At 52.8% G+C, this 13518-nt stretch overlaps 1 protein-coding gene across 2 annotated transcripts; it reads left to right on the top strand.

The window, feature by feature from the left end:
- The first annotated feature begins 1167 nt into the window (after nucleotides 1-1167).
- Nucleotides 1168-11102, top strand: Gpr108 (G protein-coupled receptor 108). 2 transcript variants are annotated; one of them, XM_034498476.2, is made up of 17 exons: nucleotides 1168-1359; nucleotides 1957-2076; nucleotides 3528-3578; nucleotides 3744-3826; nucleotides 4671-4792; nucleotides 5993-6168; nucleotides 6264-6368; nucleotides 7830-7963; nucleotides 8060-8135; nucleotides 8496-8569; nucleotides 8662-8779; nucleotides 8924-9054; nucleotides 9221-9264; nucleotides 9525-9574; nucleotides 9695-9778; nucleotides 9884-10008; nucleotides 10625-11102. In XM_034498476.2, the coding sequence occupies exons 1-17, from the start codon at nucleotides 1234-1236 to the stop codon at nucleotides 10695-10697; spliced, it is 1692 nt and encodes a 563-aa protein (XP_034354367.1). In that variant the 5' UTR covers nucleotides 1168-1233; the 3' UTR covers nucleotides 10698-11102. The 2 variants fall into 2 exon arrangements, with proteins under 2 accessions (XP_034354367.1, XP_034354366.1); XM_034498475.2 differs by having other exon boundaries at nucleotides 5972-6168.
- Nucleotides 11103-13518: the final 2416 nt, after the last annotated feature.

Genomic DNA, 13518 nt, shown 5'->3' with positions numbered 1-13518 from the left:
ATGCACGCACCGCACCTCGCGTTTGCACTTGACTACGCGTTTTCCAGCCTCACTCAATAAGTAAGACCCAATCACTACTGTCCCTAGAGATACCTAAGTATCTCCCCCGCCCCTTTAGACTCTGGGACCCTGGGGCTTAGGAGTTCAGGTCCTCCCAATCATAAAAGTCCGTTCACACCTTGTAAATCCCCTTGGGGCTCCAGGATAAAAGGGAAGAGGCCCTGGTGGCTCCCACCCCCACTCTGCCCGGCTCTAGGTGCTTTCTCCTCCGCTGCAGAAGTGTCAAAACACTCTTGGGAAAGAGGCCCTGGAGCCCATGCTGGAACTGAGACTCTGGTAGGCCTTGGCCCCACCTGCTGGTGGTTTGTGGGTTAAGCTCCGAGATGTAAAGTGGGGTAGAGGGATGGTGGAGGAGGGAGGAGTCAGAGGCCCAGTGACAAAAAAGGTATCAGACTGGGGTGGGAAGCTTCGCGACAGGGTCAGCAATGTAATTAAGAGTTGAAAGCTACAAGTAGGGTCCAGCAGCTGGGACTCTTCCAGATCTAAGGACAAAGTAGGAGTTGAGGAACCAGTGTGTAAAATGGGGTCGGGGAGGAACATGGAGAAGTCAGTGTTTCAGGTTGAAGTAGGGATTCAGCTGCTGCAAGGAGGTTAAGCCTGGGGCGGAGTAGGTGGGACCTACAATGGCATTCAGCCTAGGATTAGAGGTCAGCATAGGGTGAAGAATTTTAGGATTCTCGATGGCCCAGCCAAGTTGAAACAAGGGAAGCTCACAGACGCTTACGTTTACTAAAAACTCCACTTCTGGCCGGGAGCTAAGTACGGGGAAGAGAGGAATGGGAGAGGAAGTGCGTCCTTGGGAATACTGGGAAATGTAGTTTATGTATGCGTCGTTGCACAGCTCTGCTCCCTCTACTTTGTGGGTAATGTAGTCTTGGACCGTTAAGAGTTGCTGAAGGAATTCCGCTTTAAGGGACGAAATATGGGTTCCTGGATCACTGGTGAATCGTCCTGTTCCTCAAACTACATCCGGGACAATCTGCTTAGCGATTGGAGAGTATGAAAGGGGGGCTGAAAAGGATAAGCACGCCCATTTGAGAAATCGTCTGACAATCAAAAGGATCACCGTTGATAATTGGGTGACTCGACCACGTCGTGCGACTATTGGCTGAAAAGTGGGCGGCCCCTATCAAGCGTCAGAGTCTGTGTTCGGGGGCAGTCGCAGCCCCAGAGATGGCTGTGAGCGAGAGGAGGGGGCTCAGCGGCGAGAGCCCAACGCATTGCGGATGGGGATACTTATCGCTGCTGGTGCTGATGCTGAACGGCTGCTCAGGCCGTATTCACCGTCTGACTCTCACAGTGAGCCCCGCAGGCTTGGTCTCTCTGTCTTCCCCCATAGCTCTGCCGGTGGATGGAGCAGCCGCACCCCCCACTGCAGGCCTCTAGTGGTCTCGTCCCGGGGTCCCCCCTCCCGGTGCTCGTAATGGGTTAGCCTGGCTTAGGGGGCAGGGCTTCATCTCCCGGGACCCCTGACCCCTGGCGCTTTAAATTTCGGGGGAACCTTGGTAACTACCATAGGACCTTCTGGGAGGAAGGGGTACCTGGTAGGATCTTCCTGGAATTCACTTGGGGGGGGGGGGGCAGGTAGGCTGGCGGGAGACTACTTTAAAATTTTAGCCCAGATAGAATCGAAAACTTTTCCAGGAAGTCGAAGCTATTCACACCAGCATTTGTAGCCCACTCTCTCAGGGGCCTGTCATGGGGTTGCCAGGGTCTCACCCCCCTGGACACCCAAACCCACCCTGTAGCTGCCTGGAACTGAAGTAGGAAAATGTCACCAGCACCAATACGCTGTACCCAGGAAGGCTTTATAGAGACTCTCAGGGAAACACACAGTGAGGTTGAACTTGGTGGGGAGAGTGCTCTTACTGCCACTGTCTCTTTGGTTTCCTGCAGGGGGAGAAGCGAGCTGACATTCAGCTGAACAACTTCGGATTCTACACCAATGGTTCCCTGGAAGTAGAGCTGAGCTTACTCCGACTCAGCCTCCAGGAGACAAAAGAGAAGTCACCAAAAGTGAGGGGGGCTCATGGGAGGGCTCAGTACACAAGGTCTGGAGTTTCATCCTAGCTCGGTCCCTCATCAATGTGATCTGTGGCAAGTCCCACAGCATTCTTGAGCCTCAGTTTCCCCACCTGTCACTTAATCAATAGAGCATCTCATGCAGTCTGGGTTTGGGGGGTACAGATTAGTCATCTTAGTGTCCCTGCTGGCTGATGAGAAGGATCAGAAGTTAGCCAGCCAGTACATATGTATAAAATGCATTTGAATTATACTCGCTTTTCCCCCTAACTCCTCCAAGATCCATTCCCACCTTCCCAAACTCCGCCCGATCTCATGTCATTTTTTTTTTTTTTTTTAAAAAAAGACATGGCCTCACTATGTAGCCCCAGATAACCAGGAACTCTGTGTAGACCAGGCTGGCCACAGGCTCAGAGCTCTGCTAGCCTCTTTCACCCAAGTGCTGGGATCAAAGGCCTGTGTTTTTTTTTTTTTTTTTTTTTTTTTTTTTTTTTTTTTTTTTTGTTTTCATCTGGGGCCACACCCTCCCTCCCTCGGTCAACATCCATCAGCTGTCCACAGCTCCTTAGCTAGGTGTAGGGGTTCAAGCACCCCTCTTTCCTCCATGCTGGAATGCTGACTGACTCAATCTGGGGGCAAGGGGGCATCCATAGCTGCTGTGAGTCCATAAGTAACAGTCTGCTGTGTTCAGAAGACACTGTTTCCCTCTGGCCCTCCTCACCCTCTGCCTTTACAGTGTCCCTTTCCTCTTCCTCCTCAGCAGTGTTCCCTAAGCTTTGGGTGAAGAGGTGTGATGTAAATGACCCATGGGTAGTGGCCTTGTTTGTTTGTTTGTTTGTTCGTTTGGCAGAGAGGTAATGTTCAAGGCAGGGTCTTAGAACTCACTATGTAGACCAGAGACCTTGAACTCACAGATCCAGTAGCCGAGTGCTGGGATTAAAAGGCATGCACTCCTGTACCTGGCAGGCAGCCTCTCTCTGACAGTTTGTGTTATGACAGAGTCTCATATAGTTAGCGTCAAAATCAAGCCCCTTCTGCCTCAAGTCCATAGCCCTTGAAATTGCAAGCATGCTCTGCTCTGCCCAGCACATATCACAACCTGATTGGGTAAAGCCAATCAGGAAATGCACTCCACATGAGCATTGTGGGTCCAGGATGGGGCAGGACACTGAGAAGCTAGCACATAGTGGGTGTTCAGTACCTGTGATAGCACATAGTGGGTGTTCAGTACCTGTGAGATGAACCGGTAGTGGTGCTACATGCTGAGGTAGAAGTAGGGTTGCTGCAAGCGTAGAAGTTCAACCCCAAGGTGGACAATATGGTGAGTCCTTACCACGCAGGGCTACCTGGCTAGTCCCTGTCTCAAAGCAGAACAGAAATAGGCTACGTTTCTTCTGCTGCCGAGGATAGTTTGGGAGCCCTTCACTTTTTCTCTTTTCCATCAGGTGGGGTTCAGCTTGAGCAGAGTTCGATCTGGCAATGTTCGCTCTTACTCGGTGAGTGGAGAGCATCAGAGGGGAAGAGGGAGAATGGGTGTGGTGTCGGGGCCTGTCTTCTCCATATTATGACTACAGCCAAGGAGGGGCCACGGGTGGATGGGGAAGCACACTGAACAAGGCTATGGGTGGTTGTAACCCAGGTCCCCTCCATCCATTACCCAGAGCCGAAACTCCAATGAATGCCCTCTGGACAGAAACAGCAGCAACTTCCTGGTCCTGTTCCTCATCAATATCAAGGACCTGCAGTGAGTTGGGGCGGGGCAGCCCTAGAAAGAAAGCCAGTCACTTGCTACATGGTACATTTTGTGCGTGCGTGCGTGCGTGCGTGCGTGCGTGCGTGCGTGCGTGTACATGCTTACTGCTGGAAATTGAACCCACTGCCTTACAAACTGTAGGCAAGTACTATATCTCAACCACACCACCATCCTCTCAGTAGGGGATTCTAGTTGGAGGGGTCAAGGGAGGCAGGGAGCCTTCATCCCTGAGCCACAATCCCAGCCCCTCACTGGGGGATTCAGGGTAGAGGCTCTACTCCTGAGAACCCCCAGCCCTCTGTGTACTTTTTAAGACAGGATCTCAATAAGTTTTACCAGGTTGGGCCTTGAGTGCACCCTGTAGCCCAGGCTGACAGTCCTCCTGCCTCAGCCTTAAAAATATCTTGACTCACAAGCCTTCTCTCTGTAGACCATGGTCTTTCAATTTGGTTCATAAATGGCCCACCCCCGATGAACTGACAGTTGCTATTACAAGGAACCATGACTGTGTGAGCTACTGTGACTGGCAATGGCCAGGTGCTGAGATTTGGTGACCAGTGGCTCTGAGAGATGAACCAGTCCCTTAAGGAGGGCATCCATAAGCCGGGTGGTGGTGGCACATGCCTTTAATCCCAGCACTTGGGAGGCAGAGGCAGGCAGATTTCTGAGTTCGTGGCCAGCCTGGTCTACAGAGTGAGTTCCAGGACAGCCAGGGCTACACAGAGAAACCCTGTCTCGGAAAAAAAAAAAAAAAAAAAAAGGAGGGCACCCACACATATCCTATACCTGACCATATACTTGACCCTCCCCTTACTGATTCCTCCCTTCACCCCAGGGTCCAAGTCCGAAAATATGGGGAGCAGAAATTGTTCATCTCCCCTGGCCTCCTCCCTGAAGCTCCCTCCCAGGCAAGTCCCCCGAAGCCAGACCCAGCAGGCACCCCGAAGGACAACGGAGGTAAGTCCAGGTGGCCCGCAGAGCTGTGCCAGAGACCAGCTTTAACAATACTGGGTGAATTAAACCAAGGCAGGCGGCCAGGTGTGGCATCAGTGATTGGGGTATGACCTCCGGCAGTTTAACCCCTGCTGATAGCAGCAGGGAATTAAGGAAAGAAACTTAACTACTTGGCCTCTACACTCTGGCTCACAGACCTCTTGCTGAGCGGGCCAGAGGCTCAGAGTTAGTTAACATGAGTCAGAGAAAAAGGGAAAGAAAAGTCATGTGCATGTGCGTACACACACACACACACACACACACACACACACACACACACTGAATGAAGCAGAAAAGGCTACACCAAGACTTTATAATTGCTTTCAATTTTTTATAGCATTTTTAGACACACAGCTCTCTAAGTAGAAAAAACTACCTCATAGATAAAATGTTACACAAAAGACACTTACAGAAGGATATAGTGGGTTTAAAGCAGTGTTTAGTCTGTGAGCTCATTATACGTTCAAAGCAACAGTTCACATGGCCTTGCCTTATCACAGTGCACACCTGTGGCTTCATCTGTGGCCCTCACCTAGAGTGAGTGTTTTTCCTTAATCACAAATCCGTCCCAAGCCTATTTCTCTTTTTAGTGTAATTATGAAAGCTCATCGTGTTCCATATTATGTAGCCTTTATTCTGTGAGGAGGGGGCACATTCTATTCTTAATTCTTCTAATTTTATTACATCTTTCTAGTAAAACAAAAGCTAGCTCCTTCAACTTTCTTCCTAAAGTTATTTGAATCAAGTCAGGAATTCTATATGACGTCATTATTCATCTAAACAGCATTAATTCATGAAAGTTGATCTTCACGTTGATCTATGGGAAATTTACCCAGTAGGTGGGCTATCACCCAGAAGTGATCACACCAGGCTGTAGGCAGTGAGGGGTCTCCTGGTGTCCACTCACACCAAGTGTGTGAGGAGTATGGCAATGACAAACATGAAGCAACACCTCAGTAGCAAGAAGCAATCCTGGGACGAAGTCTCTGGGGCTGTGCCTCACCAGAGCCCCCTCGTGGCAGCCATGCAAGACAGTGGGCCGTTGCAGGGAGCTCACTTGCCCTCCACAGCTCTTCCTGCATGGCCTCCACCAGAGCTTCTCTGGACGTAGGCTGAATTTTCTGCGCATTTGTCTTTTGACAGTCATTCACCCATCTCCTACAGAGATGTCTGCAGTCAAGGAGGATCAGGCAAAGCCTACAGTGCCCCAGGTTTCAGGGGGACACAGGCACTCATCTGAGGGACAGCCACAAAGACAGCCACCCCCACAGGACCCCAGTGAGAAGGAAAAGGATCTGGTGTTGGGGCTGGGCCACCTCAATGACTCGTACAACTTTAGTGTGAGTATCTGCCCTGCTTCATGTCCCCACCTCTCCTGAACTGGGCCATGGCTAAGGAACCCTCCAGACTGACACCCTCTTCTCCCCATGACCAGTTTCACATCGTGATCGGCTCCAGGGCTGAGGAAGGCCAGTACAGCCTCAACTTCCACAACTGTCAAAACGCCAAAGCAGGCCAGGAGCAGCCGTTCGACCTGACTGTGAGCATCGGGACAAGTGTAGCACAGGCAGCTGAGCAGCTTGGTTTCCATTCTATGCTAATCTTTGTTTTCTAATCACACTTTATTTACTGGGGGGAAGGGAGGAGCCATCACAGCACATGTGTGGAGGTCGGAGGACAACGCTCAGGACTAAGTTGTCTCTTTCACCGTGTGGGTCCCAGGGAACTCAGGTCATCATGTTTGGCAGCAAGCTTCTTTACCCATTGAGCCATCTTGCCAGCCCCTGGATGACCTGCATAAAGTCCTACATTGGGCTTTTGTGGGACATGCAAGCTAGGGTGTCCACCCCTCCTCTGATTGAGAGTATTTAAGGGAAGACAAAATTGTATCTATTCTAGATGTGTACAGAAGTGTGTGTGTGTGTGTGTGTGTGTGTGTGTGTGTGTGTGTGTGCATATGTGCAGGTGAGCTTGCATTATGTACATACAGAAATTAGTCAGCCAAGTGGTATTCCTAAGGATGCTGTCCATACTGGTTTTGTTTGGTTTGGTTTAGTTTGGTTTGGTTTGGTTTGGTTTGACACAGGGCCTCGCTTTGTAGCCCAGACTGGCCCAGAGCTCACTGTGTAGGCCAGGTTAGACTTGCATTTATAGAGCCCCACCTGCCTCTGCCCAGAGTGCTGGGATTAAAGGAGTGTGACACCACACTCAGTTCACCTTGCTTTTTGCAACAGGGTCTCTGACTAGCTTGAAGCTCACAGATTCTGCCAGGCTAGCTAGCAAGGGGAGGGATCCTCCTGTCTCTGCTTCCTGTTGGGATTTCAAGCAAATGCCACCATCTCTGGCTTTTTTCCATCGGTTCTGGGGATCTGAACTCTGCTCCTCATACTTGCAAGGCAAACACCTTAGCAACAGCGCTGCTTCCACAGCCACGTGCATTGTCAGATGTCAGGAACGACCTAGAGACCTGTTGTGCATTTATTTTGAATGTGAGTGTTTGTGCAGTGCATGTGGAGGTCAGAGGGCAAGTTGCAGGAGTCAGTTCCTTCCTGTCTAAAAGACATGTGTCTCAAGGTGCCACCTGAAGCTGTCCTTGGCCTCCACACAGACAGATCACAAAATATGCCCTGAATGATCCAGTCACAATGGGCATTGGATTACTGTGGATCACTTTTCTCCTGGTGTCTCCTAATCAGCATCATGTAACAGCTCTGTATCCCTGTATGCAGTGCTGAGCTGTTCTGAGCCTTCTGGAAATGTGGGAGGCCCTATGCAAATACTCCCTTGACACTGGGTTATCCTTGGGTGTTGGTTCTTCTGGGGTCCCAGTGCCAGTCCTCTGGCTTCCAGTTTAAGGCTGTGTACCCATTTGAGAGACAGGACCAACTGAGGCTCTAGCCAGAAAGTAGGAGAACTAGAGACTGGAACTTTCTGAAATGCAAAGCTAGAGCTAGCTACAGGGGCAAGGCCACCCACCTGCATCGTCAACCCCCCTCTACAGGTCATGATCCGAGAGAAGAATCCAGAAGGCTTCTTGTCAGCGGCTGAAATCCCCCTCTTCAAACTCTACCTGATCATGTCTGCCTGCTTCCTGGCTGCAGGCATCTTCTGGGTGTCCGTGCTCTGCAAGAACACGTAAAGCCCCTTTCCACCCCACCCTCACCTTCCCTCTCCTCTGAGGGCCTCACATGTGGACCGTAGCGAACGCTCTCCCCCCCTCCCCCTCTGCAGATACAGTGTCTTTAAGATCCACTGGCTCATGGCAGCCCTGGCGTTCACCAAGAGTGTCTCCCTACTCTTCCACAGCGTGAGCACACGGGGCCCAGTGACGACACAAGGGTGGGATGGTGAGATGGGACATCTGTCCGCCTGTGCGCCTTGTCCATTTCACTTCTCATCCACTCAGCCCAGCTCTCACCGCCCACCCTCCAGGAACATCCATTGGCCCAGTCCCTGCTGACTGTCCACCCTGTTGTCTGACCATCCCCCCCCACCTAACCTGTCTCTTGGGTGGAGGGAGCCCGTGGTAACTGACTGTAACATTCATCCCACCCCACCCGCAATCACCTGCTTGTTCCATAATTATCATCTGTGTTCGTAACTGCCCCCCCTCAGCCCCCCGCACCCATCCTCCTCTCTGACTGCTCATGCATCTGCCTGCCTCCAGATCAACTACTACTTCATCAACAGCCAGGGCCACCCCATCGAAGGCCTCGCCGTCATGCACTATATCACACACCTGTGAGTCGCCCACCCGGCTCTGCACACGGGTGGGGGAGGCAGGCAGGGAGGTGTGGGTCCCCACCTCATCATCAGAACCCCTGGTCTCCCAGGCTGAAGGGCGCCCTTCTCTTCATCACCATTGCCTTGATCGGCTCGGGCTGGGCCTTTGTGAAGTATATGCTGTCCGACAAGGAGAAGAAGATTTTTGGGATTGTGATTCCCCTGCAGGTATTGGGGTGGGGGGTGGGGGTTCAGTGGGCGGCTCAGGAGACAATGGAGACATGGAGGGAGAGATTCAGAGAATGTTCGGGTGGAGTACAGGAAGGGAAGTCCGAGGTGGTGGGGATGACCTGGCACCCTCCATCCCCACAGGTCCTGGCTAATGTAGCATACATTGTCATCGAGTCCCGTGAGGAGGGTGCGAGCGACTATGGACTCTGGAAGGAGATCTTGTTCATGGTGGATCTCATCTGCTGTGGTGCCATCCTCTTCCCAGTGGTCTGGTGAGGACCCGGGCCTGCCCCTCCACCCACTGAGACCCTGCACTCTCACCTGGCTGGGGAGCTGCCTGCCAGTCCCACTGAGGCCCTTACCCTACCCAACAGAAGACTCCTGTACACTGGACGGGGTCAATACTGATCAGTTCCCATACTCCTCCACCTGTTCCAGGTCCATCCGGCATCTGCAGGATGCATCCGGCACTGATGGGAAGGGTGAGGACCCCCTCCTGGACTTTGTCCCATCCCTGCTTTCTGTCTGACACCAGTGCTGGGGTCCACTGACTACGTGGCTGTGCGCGTCTCACTCCTCTGTGCCCAGTCATCCAGCCACCCACACATACTTCTCAGTTACTTTTGCTACTGTTCATCCCATTGCCCTGGAGCTGCTCCCCAGGCCCTGTCCCCTTCTCCACTGCCTCCCCTCCTGCCAGTTTTAGTTATCCCCCCTCACCCCACTCTGTGCCCACCCACAGTGGCAGTGAACCTGGCCAAGCTGAAGCTGTTCCGACATTACTACATCATGGTAGGAGTCCTGCCTTCCCACAGGACTGAGTCCCGCCCCACTCCCTCTGCCCAAACCTTGACCCGACCTCTGTCCTTGTGCCCATACCTCCCCCTCTCCCGGCCAACTTCGTGCCTCCAGGTCATCTGCTATATCTACTTTACACGAATCATCGCCATCCTGCTACAAGTGGCGGTGCCCTTCCAATGGCAGTGGCTGTACCAGGTGAGCAAGGTGGGGTCCCCGGTAGGGGAGTCCCCAGGAGGGTGTGTATCTTTGGGAGGGTGGGTGACCAGGAAGCCCCACCTAACCCCATGCCCCGGCCCTCAGCTCTTGGTGGAGAGTTCCACACTGGCCTTCTTCGTGCTCACTGGCTACAAGTTCCAGCCGGCTGGGGACAACCCGTACCTGCAGCTGCCGCAGGAAGATGAGGAAGACGTGCAGATGGAGCAAGTGTGAGCAAAGCTGGGGGCGTGGCGGGACCAAGGTGTCTGGAGCTGACCCAGAGCCCTGGGCCATAAGGCAGGATGGGCTAGGCCTAGGCTGCTTCTGGGGGTGCAGCTAGGCAGGACTTGGGTAGTGGGGCCAAAAGGGGATAAAGGTAGGGTATGAGTGGCTCTAATACTGGTCCAGGTGGTACTTGGAGATGCCCAGGAGTGGGACAGAGCTGGCTCTGATGTAGGCTGCGGAGGAGAGGCTTAGGATCTAGGTGATCTACAGGGATGGGGGTTGGTGGGCAGCTTGCAGGATGGGCAGGTCTGCAGTCACCATAGAGATGGGATTAGACTACTGGCACAGTACTCTATGACTAATTGGGATTAGACATAGGCTGTAGCAACTATGTCTGTGGAGCCTCAGAGGCAAGCTGGGTCAGAACTGGACAGCTCTGGAGTGGTGGGAGCTAGTCAGGCTTGACAGCAGGGATGAGACTGATATACTAACCACTGGACCGGGCCTGGAGGTGGGGAAGGGAAGGATGGAATGGGAGGAGGTGGGGCTAAAGTGGCTCCTGGACAGGGTCTGCTTCCATTCATCTGCTAGACCTTGTTTCTGCTGTGTGCCCTCTCCCAGGATGACAGACTCTGGGTTTCGGGAAGGCCTGTCCAAAGTTAACAAGACAGCCAGTGGCCGGGAGCTGTTGTGACTTCCCTGTGTCCAGCGAGCCACCCTCAGACCTTCTGCACCTCGCACCCCTATACTTGTCCCCAAGTGTGCAGGGAGTCCGAGGGGATGCTGCTGACAAGGCACCCAGGAAGTGGATCCCCAAGGAGCCTTTCAGAAAAGATGCCCTTCTCCCTGCACCACAGCCCTGTCCTCGCCAGGGAGCACTTTGCCTCTTGTGGTACAATAAGGACCAGTCTCTTTCATTTCTTAAATTTCTTGACTTTGAGGGTTCTGAGCGTTTAAGGCAGGCTGCATTTATGATCTCGAACCCTGAATTCTCAGTCCATGTGGTGGCACGTGCCCGTCATCCTATTGCTCTGGAGAGCCTGGGGGGTCATAAAACCTTGATCATTAAAAAATAAAGAAAAAGCAGAATTCCCAGTGAGGGGGGACCACCTGCTGTGCTGAAGCCAAGCCCTGTGCTGCTGGGGGCGGCATGAACAAGTCCCCACCCCATCCTAACCCTTAAAGACCTTTCAAGTCGCCAGACCCAGGATAAGAGTAACACAGGAACTGACCCAGCCACGGAAGTCTGGAAGGTAAAAGGAAAGGCCGTGGTGAACCCGTGTCCCCTGAAAAGGGTGCCACCGGGCGGTAGGAATGGTTAAATGCTTGCCATGTCGTACCGGGACCGGAGTGCAGATCCTAACCTCCATAAAGATCTGTATGTGCCTTGTAATCCTGGCACTGAGGAGACGGAGGAGGCAGATTCCCTCCTCCCGGCTGCTCAGCCAGCCTAGCCTACTTCCTGCGGCCCAGGCCCTTGAGATCACACTGCCTCAGCGCTAAAATGGATGGCACCTGAGGAACAGCAGGCAAGGCTGGCCTATGGCCATCACACCTATAGACACACAATCAGTGTGGGTTAATGAATGCCAAGTACCTGAGGCCACCCAGTAAAACCAATGGCTGCCAGGTGTAATGGTTCAAGCCTGTAAACTCCCAACATTCAGAAAACTGAGACGGGAGAGTTAACTAGGGTTTGAGGCTAGCCTGGGCTAGAAAGTGCAGTCCTGTCTATGTGGAATGGATAGACGTGGTCATGAAGGTCCAGCAACAGCCTCAGCATGGTCTCTTAGAGACCCCCTTAGAATTAGCTCTTCAAGATGGCTCTCCTCTCTGCCCTCCCCTGAGGATACCCAGGAATGTCTTACAGAGCAAGTGCAGAGGCATGGTGGCAGCAGGTAGAGGAAAGAGGAGAGAGGCCCAGGTGAAGGCTTCCACTGTAAGGAAGAGAAACCAGCTGCAACCCAGACACACAAATAGCCCAGCCAGCCAGCAGAAGCACCACAGGCTGGGGAGGAGGCATGAAGAAGCTGGTGGGAGGTGGAGCCAAGCCTGGCTAGGGCAGCAGCAGGCAGAGTCTCAAAAACAGATTCCTGAGGCTTTGTGCCAAGGCCCAGTCAAGAGGAGACTCGGGGACCTGTGCAGTTGTACGTGCTGAAGTACGTAGTGATAAGCCTCCCACGCCAAAGACGAGCACACCCTAGTCCTCTACGGGCGGCAAAGGGGCTCTGAGGATGAGGGTTAAGGAACAAGGTAAACATGAGGGTACCCTTTTGGGGCCCAGTGTCCTCACAGGACTCGTGCATGAATGAGAACAAGGGAGCTGGGGTGGAGGGCAGGGGAATGACCTGCATAGCCTTCACACCTGGCCTCCCAGGATTAGGAGCAATGAAAATGTCTCAAAAAAAACAAACAGGAGAGAGCAAGTGGAGGGAAGAAGGCAGAGAAGGGAGCGGTGTGTGAGGCACTTACCTGAGTGTTCTGTTTGTCTGGTGCATTTCACGATCTCTGGAGACCAGACTGAGGCTGCGGGGGCTGGACTCTGCCCTAGCCCCCTCCTCCTCTGTCAACTGGGTGCTGCAAGCATGCACACGGGGCTCAGGGAAGAAGCTGGTGTCACAGGCCATGTGGACAGTGCAGGGTCAAGGTCCCTGGAGTTAATGAGTTACTGGGGAGTCGGGTGCAGGACGGACAGGGGTTCCAGGAAAGCCTTGCAGCAGAGACCTGGTCTAGAAGTGGGGAAGCAGAAGAGAGCCAGAGCTTCGAGTATGGAGGCCTGTGGAGGGAGTGGGAGGGGTGCACGGGGGCTGTCACACCCAGGTACTTCAGAGTGGAATCAACCAGAACTCAGATCTGCCTCTTCCTCTCTCATCCTCTGCTGAAACCAGGGCTCAGCATCAATAGAAGGGTCTGGCTATGTATATCAGGCTGGCCTGGAACTGGCAGAGCTTTGCCACCTGCCGGGGTCCCTGAATGGGTGCACCATGACACCAGGCATTTCTCTCATTTTTTTTTTTAAAGAATCATTTGTCCAAAGAGCATTTTATTTTACCTTTTAAAAACATGTTTAGGCAGGGTTTCATGTACTCCAGGCGGGCCTTATACTCTCAGGACTCAAGGATGAACTTGAATTCCTGATCCTTCCAAGTACTGAGTATCAGGCCTGCTCTACCACACCTGACTCATTTGGAATTTTGAGACAAGGTCTCACTATGAAGCAGGCTGGCTTGGAACTTGTGGCAATTCTTCTGCCTCGGCCTCTCAAGAAGAATGTCCAGCACGTACTGCCTCCTTGCACTACTCTCCAGTGTATGTAAGTCCAAAGTTGATGTACAGTGACGTACTCACTCTGCACTTTTCTTTGTTTACCAAGGCCTCTCACTGAACCCAGAGCTCACTGGCTCCTCTGGGCCAGCAAGCCAGCTTGCCCAGGGCCCAAGGAATCTCTGCCTCTCCTGAGGTTATCTATCAGTGGATACTAAAATGCTCAAATCACTAGCTTTGAACGTGGGTGT

The sequence above is a fragment of the Arvicanthis niloticus genome, chromosome 3 (assembly GCF_011762505.2).
Source record: "Arvicanthis niloticus isolate mArvNil1 chromosome 3, mArvNil1.pat.X, whole genome shotgun sequence".
NCBI classification, from domain to species: domain Eukaryota; kingdom Metazoa; phylum Chordata; class Mammalia; order Rodentia; family Muridae; genus Arvicanthis; species Arvicanthis niloticus.
This window is presented reverse-complemented; position numbering and strand designations above follow the sequence as displayed.

What these genes read in the sequence shown, in the direction of transcription:
- Gpr108 (XM_034498475.2), top strand. Translation starts at nt 1,234, where the DNA reads ATGGCTGTGAGCGAGAGGAGGGGGCTCAGCGGCGAGAGCCCAACGCAT. An exon ending in GGATTGTGATTCCCCTGCAG is followed by an intron (nt 8,780 to 8,923) that starts GTATTGGGGTGG and finishes CCATCCCCACAG; the next exon opens with GTCCTGGCTAATGTAGCATA. An exon ending in AATGGCAGTGGCTGTACCAG is followed by an intron (nt 9,779 to 9,883) that starts GTGAGCAAGGTG and finishes CCCGGCCCTCAG; the next exon opens with CTCTTGGTGGAGAGTTCCAC.